The sequence below is a fragment of the Rattus norvegicus genome, chromosome 15 (genome assembly GCF_021556685.1).
Source record: "Rattus norvegicus strain SHRSP/BbbUtx chromosome 15, alternate assembly SHRSP_T2T, whole genome shotgun sequence".
Classification (NCBI taxonomy): Eukaryota; Metazoa; Chordata; class Mammalia; order Rodentia; family Muridae; genus Rattus; species Rattus norvegicus.
The window spans coordinates 101689975-101697703 of NC_141548.1; the positions used below are offsets into that span (position 1 = coordinate 101689975).

Consider the following 7729-nt stretch of genomic DNA (forward strand, 5'->3'; position numbering starts at 1 on the left):
CTCTACTCCATACACAACTAATTATTGCCAAGATAAAGAATGTTATCCAAAGAAATTCTTTTTCTATACAAATAATAGAATATGGTCTCGAAATGCTTTAATTTCTATTTCGAAAAATGTGTGTTGAGCTTCCCTGACTAACCCCAGACTTGGTAGATCATATTGGACATAGCCTGTCATTGTTCTTGGGCTCAGACATGCTCCACAGAGGAAGAAAAGTGCCAAGGACCAACCAAAGTATGGAGGAGACTTTTAAGATTCTGAATATTTTTCTTCTATTAACTGATACAAGTAAATTTAGTTCTACAACGAGGCCTCCTCAGAGACCCGCACCCAGGGCTGTCACTCAAAGTTAGTTTCTAGTCACGGTCTAGTCATAGCTAGACTTTAGACTCCCAGGCATAGTGAGTCTAAGAAATATTGGAATGTTCCTGAAATTCAGCATCCTACTACCCATGAACAAATAATCTTCATTAGCTTTACTTTTAAAGGATGAATCTCAGCCCTGCCTCATTGATTCTGTTTGCTTGTTAGATACCAAATACTTTCCAACCATGCACTGCAAATTCCCTCCAGACCTGTCATGCTAGGTCTTTGTGGACGTTGGTTTTTATTGACATGGCTATCATGTTGGCAGTACTGAGCTGGTGGTCCCTCCAGCTCCCTTTGTACCTTTTGCTTTCCCAAACATCAACCAGGGATCTTAATGCTGGTCTCCTTTCCCATGTCTTACTGTCCTTGCTACGCAGTGGTCAGTTAAGTCTTAGTGGTGGTAAGATTGCTCTGTATAATGTCACACTACTTGAAGCAAGTGTGGGGAGACGATCTGGGGTGTAGACAAGTAAACCAACTGCAGTGAGTTCTGTCAAATGGGAGTGAGAACTTCAGCCCCTATTATGAATGGAGTTTAAACAGTTATGAAGCTGGTACAAGTTAGGCTCTAGGGAGCAACAGTGAGCCAAGGGCCGGCGGTGAGGACCTGGGACTGAGTTGGCCGAGAATGTAAGGCACTGACGCGTCGTCTTAAGGCATTTTCCTAACCGTGTCTTGACAGCCATCCAGGACTATGAAGCTGCCCAGGAACAGAACGAAAACGATCAGCAGATTCGGGAAGGCTTAGAGAAAGCCCAGCGGTTACTGAAACAGTCACAGAAGCGGGATTATTACAAAATCCTGGGAGTAAAAAGGTGAATTACTCAAGCTTGCATGCTGTACTTAATTAACTGCTTTAAAGCTACTCTAGCTCCTTCTGTTGTAACCTGGCTCACGGCATTCACTTAGGTTACTTCAGTCGTGTTACCTTAGCGTCTGTAACATCGTGCACTATCTTCAGTATATCACAGGCATTGTTTTAGACACTCTGTAGTGCACTAATGAGAGGGGTGGTGTGAACGAAGGCTGGGGCATCAGAAAGTCCCAACCTCAACTCGTGGGAAAGTTCAGAAGTAGAGTTGCACTTTATGGGAAGGGAAAGGAAGCCCTCCCCTGGGCCTAAAGTTAAAGTTGTGCTGTTATTCATAAGACCCAGTGTTCCGGGTTGGAGAGAGGACTTGGGTTAATAGCACTTGATATGGCTCACAACCATGCCTAACTCCAGTTCTGACCTTCCCTTCTGGCTCTCTGTCATTGCACACACACATGGTCACACACGTAAGCAACATATACAGACAATAAAAATTGTATCTAGAAAGTAAGAACCCAAGTAGCTGTCAGCTCTTATAGTATCAAGTAAACTTAACCTACAGTAAGGGGCTCAAAAGAGATTCTGTGTACGCGTGCGCTCTTTTTTCTGATCAATAGATTGACAGGGTTTCACTACAACCCTGGCTGGCCTGAAGTCACTATGTAGACCTAGCTGCCCTTAAACTCAGAGAGATCCACCTGCCTCTCTTCTAGAGTGCTTCTGGGATTAAAGGCTTGCACTACCATCTCTGGTGTGAAGTCTTTTTAATGCCCAAGAAACCTAAGCTCATGATAGTGTGGAGACTCAGAAGGTCAGAGCTGTGAAGACCTGTACTACATTCCAAGATGCTTGGTAGGAAGTGTCTCAGGAAGCCCTGGGGCTTAGCTCCATGGTAGTGGGGTTGCCTTGCATCAATCCTCAGTATTTGCCCCCAAATATCCGTATGGCCCAAAAAGGGAGGAAAAACAAAATTGACTAGAACAGTACGCTGTCTCGGATCTTTGACTTACATCTTTGGAACTTCTAAGAAAACAGGGTTGTGTATCATCAGGTGGCCCTCCCTCCCTCCCTCCCTCCCTCCCTCCCTCCCTCCCTCCCTCCCTCCTTCCCTCCCTCCTTCCTCCCCTCCCCTTACACACACGGAGCTTACAGTATTTGTTTGCTGTGTTGTGATGAAGCTCAGGTTGCTACATATGCAAGGCAGGCCCTCTCCCACTGAGATCTGAAAGGATACCAGCACAGTGCCTGTGGATTTTTATGAAAGGAAGTTAGACCCATCTCTTCCTTGTGAGTTTGTGTGTAGTAGAAACAACATTGAATGTGAAGTACTTTTTTCCTGACAAATACTAAATAACTTCTCCCATCCTCCAGAAATGCCAAAAAACAAGAAATCATTAAAGCATACCGAAAGTTAGCACTGCAGTGGCATCCAGATAATTTCCAGAGTGAAGAGGAAAAGAAAAAAGCAGAGAAAAAGTTCATTGACATAGCAGCCGCTAAAGAAGTCCTCTCCGACCCAGGTACCTCTGTTCTTGGCGAGCTGCAGCAACTCTCTCCTGCTTTTCCCGTCCCTGCGGCCTAGGTGGTGTGGAGCACCCGGGTGGGTGAGCTGCAGGGCTGTGGGTGCTTTGAGCCCTGCGCTCTCACCAGCCTCTCCCGGCCCGAGTTTGCCCAGGCAAACAGTTAGTGGAAAGAATATCGAATGTGCGATACCTTTTTCCTACTCGAACAAGCTCCTGTCACTTCTTAGGTTTTTTCTTTTCTTTCTTTTCTTTCTTTTTCTTCTCTTTTTGGCAACCATATGAAAGAACCACACTGATCATACATAACACAGGTATCTCTTAGACTCTGTTGGCTTCCCAGCTCAGTGATAGGTGATTCTCGGTACCAAGTTCCCTAATGACCCAGGATTCTGGTGAGGAAGCCCACATGCCAAGCTGGCCAACAAAAGAGGAGACCAGGTCACAAGCTTGGCCTATTGTACCCATGGCTGTCAGCAGCAGGCTTGCCCCAAGTCACCTGAACAGATGGACTGGTTGATCTGCATGTGAAGGAGACAGGCTAAGACTTCATACATGTACCTTGTCATATGGGTGGGGATGGGCATTCGTATTGGAGCCAGGAAGTTTCAACATCGAGGAAATCAAGTTTTCCTTGAACAAATCTTTTCTGTGCGTCCATTTATACTACAGAGTTGAAATGCCTTTTGTCTCAAGTAAAGTCATAAACCAGTAAGCACTTTGTTATTGAATACGTCTGTACTGTTCTGTTTCTTGAATGCAAAATGCATTGCAAGTTGTAATGTAGTGTAGTGTACTGTTTGGAGCAGAGTCAGGCTCTTTAGGGATTTGGAGGTGTTAAGGGAGTCCTGTCCCCTCCCACCAACCCTGAGAGTGCCTCATTGTGTCCTTTGTGTGTTGTCACCTGTTGGGCCAAAGAGCCCCAGGAAGCTCCTTAGATACTTTGGAATACAGAAGACCCACCTAAAAATTCCTTCGATTCTTACATGGGTCCTCACTTGCTTTTTCTTTTCTAGAAATGAGAAGGAAGTTTGATGACGGAGAAGACCCTCTTGATGCGGAGACTCAGCAAGGAGGTGGTAGCAATCCCTTCCACAGAAGTTGGGACTCATGGCAAGGGTTCAATCCCTTCAGCTCAGGCGGACCGTTTAGATTTAAATTCCACTTCAATTAAACCAGCTATTTTACTGCTCCTCTTCTTTATTATTATTTTTAACATTAAAAACAAATTTTGTTTGGGATTCTAATGGAAACAAAATGGAACAAATCTTTTAGTTTGTCCACGACCAAAGAGTTGTTTGAAGAAAAAAAGCTGTGCTTACTGTAGACTTAAGGTTGATGGGGCTGTCAAGGTGGGAAGCAAGGAATTGTATTTCTGACAGAGCAGGACTCTCACTTTGTGACTTCTGGGAGAAGTAGTCTGAGGTAGTTACCCTGTGGAGGGGTTAAAAGGCATTAAATATGCATTTGTCACCCTGGGGCAGACAGAGTCTATTCAGGCCTGTGTACCAACCATGAGGAGGAGCTGTGATCCTTAGATGGCTTGTGTCTCAGTATTCTTAAGGGAGCTGAATAGTTGAGCTTTATTTTCTGAGGAACAGTTGTGCTTAGACTTTGGTCAGTCCATTCACTTGCAAGTATTTCTGTGCCTGTGTCAGCACAGCTCTCACTGCAGGCAGGAGGCCATCTTTTCGGAAGCTTCCGGGCAGGTGGTAGGTGATAAGGCCAGGTGCAGACTCTGGCTCGGAGTGTTTTTGTTGTTATTTTATATCTATAGGAGAATACCAATTTCACTTGAATTGTTAAACTAAACAGAGTAAGTTAAAATATATGAAAGAGGCTCTGTGTATTTTAGATAATACTTTTGAAAGTCAGTTTGACATATACTTTTTAAGAAGCGAAGTTCCAAGTTGTTTGGTAGAAATTTCCTGTCACAAAATTGGTTTAGGAATGGAAATTTGTGAACATGAGCAGAGCATATGGTTGCCTCTTAGGCAGCGCGGTGAGGCAGCATCTCCTTCCCTACACGTTTAGTCCAGCTGTTTTGGCTGTACTGTGTGCTGGGTTTTAGACTGGATGTTCCCTGGTTTATTTTTCTGCTGAGAAGAAGAGACTTGCAAATCCATCCAGCTCTGCTGTGCACCCTCTATCACCTCACATAACAAGATGGCACTTCCTCCTGCCCGAGACATTCTTTGTCCCTCTTACTTTAAGAAATGTACTATTCAGTATCTTATACTGAAGACTTTGTCCTAAAAAATCTGTTGCTAAATCAAGAACATTGAATATTTATGGAACTACTGATGAAATACTCTGGTAAGAATTATCACCTCTATTCTAGAAAGTTTTTTTTTTTTTTTTTTGTTAACATTGTGAGAGAGCTTGGGCATAAAGGTCTAATATGTCGCTTTTATGAAATGAAACATTTCAGTTGATTGTGGGAGCACGAATGTAGCCAAGCCCAGGTCATTTTCTTAACCCGTAGTCATCCTGGGGAGATGTAGAAAAGGACTGTGTGAAATGCAAGAACAAGAATCGCACGGTTGAGTTGGGCAAACACGTGAGTGCTTTCGGCCTCACTCAGGAGCCTGTTCCTTACTGAACACCTAACGGTGCATTTCCAAACACCTTTCAGCCTTCATCTCGCCTCAGTGTCTCAACATTCAGGGCAGGCAAGAAAGCGTGCAGCTTTTACCCTAGTAGAGACGGGCAGAGGCAGATGGATTCCTGAGATTGAGGCAGCTTGGTTTACAGAGTGAGCTCCATGCCAGGTCCTCTACCAAATATTCAGTTCATCCAAGCCAGGGTGAGGCACTGCAGGGAGATAAAACACTCTTGTGTTTTCAAGTCCTAATAATCTTACGCTAGCAACTTATGTTGCAGTTGTCTTTCAGTCTGACTCCTTCTGTGATGATGTCACTGACAATTGTGAATTGGAGTGATGGCATCTGTGCGTGTGCTTTGCAAAGAGCCGTGCTCACCAGCAGAACAAAGGAGGCATCACTGTGCTTCCCCTCCCACATAGAGGGATGCTGACAGGGTTAAATTAAGGTGGGCTGCATGGATCCTGCATGTGTCCCACATTAGCTGCCTCCTAACTTGCTTCCCAGAGAGGTTTTTTTTTTTTCTTTTCCCTCCTACTTGTAACTGAAGAGTAGGCTTTCTCATTGCAAACTCTGGTGCCAAAGGCAGCTGCCACGCAGATGAGGTAGTTCTGAGCGGTGAGATAAGGATGCCCAGTGTGTTCCAGCCTGCGTGCTGTCCCAGAGTCACAGTGTCAAACAGTGGCTCCTTCTACCTGCCTGACACTGGATGGCAGGCACCATGGAGCCACACTACCAACAAAGCATTCTCTGCCCTTTTCCTTTTCTTTCTGCAGAACTGCTTCCGCATTCCAATTTCCATTTTTAGGAAGTGCAGGTAACCTTTGTGGTAATTCTGGGAAAAGTATGATTGAAGTTCACCTCGGCTGCACTCTGTTCTGTTCATAGACTTTCCCTCCTTTGTGGTGAGCTTCCTAAGTGCATGGCCACTGGGCTGTGTCTAGTGCTCATTGCTCAGGAGGGAGGAGAAGCCTCTGCTAGAGGGGCCACTCCTCCTATTTCACTTCTCATTTCTAAAAGTTTACTCTTTCTATGAATAGAAGAAAACCTGAAAAACATCTCGGTAGTTTATTAATGTGAATTGGATGTAACATCTTAATTTAAAATTATCTGTAGTCAGTGTTAAAAGTCTGTTTTTAAATAGCAGTATGCAGATTTGTCACTGGAGTTCTGATAATGAATGCAATTTTTTTTTTTTAAACGTAAGCAGGCTCATGCCTGTAGTCCCAGAATGTGGGGCTGCAATAGGATGTCACTAGGACTTTAGGCCCCACTCAAAAATACCAAATTTAAACACACATCCTCGAAATGTGAGAGAGGACTATGGATAACTAAGTAAAAAATGTCAGTAGTCACCATTATTCATTCCTGGGTATTCCTGTAATAGCAAAGAAGTGGTCAGAAGCTGGCGTGTACCAGAAGGAGGTAAGCTGCACTAGTTAGACATGGCTGTGCAGGCCCTCGTGTGCCGCCCTGTCTTACAGATGCGTCTGGGTAACGGGAGTGAGGACGGCTTTCGTGAATGTACTTGACCTTGCCGTAGTGATGGAGGGAGGAGAGGAAATGGTAACCTCTAATCTGATCTTCTTCCAGGTCGTATCATTCCTTTTCTAGTAGTGGCAGCATTTATTCTGTAATTTCAAATGATGTTAAAGGGGGGGAGGTATTTTTTTTTTTAATAGATGATCTCATTTGCTGAATGATTTAAGAGTAAAATTAGCCACTGCGTGGCTCTGTGTACAGTAACGACAGGTTTCATTGCACTGTCTGTGGTTGAGATACCTGTGCAAAGAGATGTGGGCACAGGGGAGGTAAACATTAGAGACGTTTGATAAATTATTACTCTTACCTTTATATTTGTTTTAAATGGTACAAACCTGACTTAATCCATCTCAATTTAGTGTTTTAATACAAAAGGAACTAAAATTATTTCAACTGGGGCTTACACATGTCAATGAATATGGGCAGTATTTTTATGCCCGTGTATTTTCACATTTAATAAAAATATTTATGGTCATATCCACCACTTTCTTGCTTCTGATTCATGTTTGGCCTTTGGGTTTAAACTTTAAGAACGTCCATCTTGGTAGTCTGTTACTACCTTTATTTCACGTAAAACCAGGACTGAGTCGAGGACAGGGCTTTCCTTTATGTGAGCTACAAGGAAGAGAGCAGAGCACATTAGGCAGGCAGCTGTGTTAACGAGACCCTTTAAATGACCACGTTCTAGGAAGACGGACGGGACTTAAGGTAGTGGGTTAACCGTCCATTCTAGTGTTACAGTGTAACAAGTGGCTTCATCTGAACACACACTCCTTTGTGCCATGGCTTCTAGCAGCAACAAAGGCAGCTTTATTAATTTCAGTTACATGTTTTATATTGAAGGAAAAACAAAATACTTAAATGTATATAGAACTTTTACA

General features: G+C 43.7%; 1 protein-coding gene across 2 annotated transcripts in view; it reads left to right on the forward strand.

Annotated features, from left to right (window-relative positions):
- Dnajc3 (DnaJ heat shock protein family (Hsp40) member C3) overlaps positions 1 to 7333 on the forward strand; it is a 46110-nt gene extending 38777 nt beyond the window's left edge. The window contains 3 exon segments of one of the 2 annotated variants that reach the window (NM_022232.2): positions 1055 to 1187; positions 2555 to 2703; positions 3720 to 7333. In NM_022232.2, the coding sequence (NP_071568.2) occupies positions 1055 to 1187; positions 2555 to 2703; positions 3720 to 3877 (440 nt within the window). In that variant the 3' untranslated portion in view covers positions 3878 to 7333. 2 annotated transcript variants of the gene reach the window in all.
- The last annotated feature ends 396 nt before the right edge of the window (positions 7334 to 7729 follow it).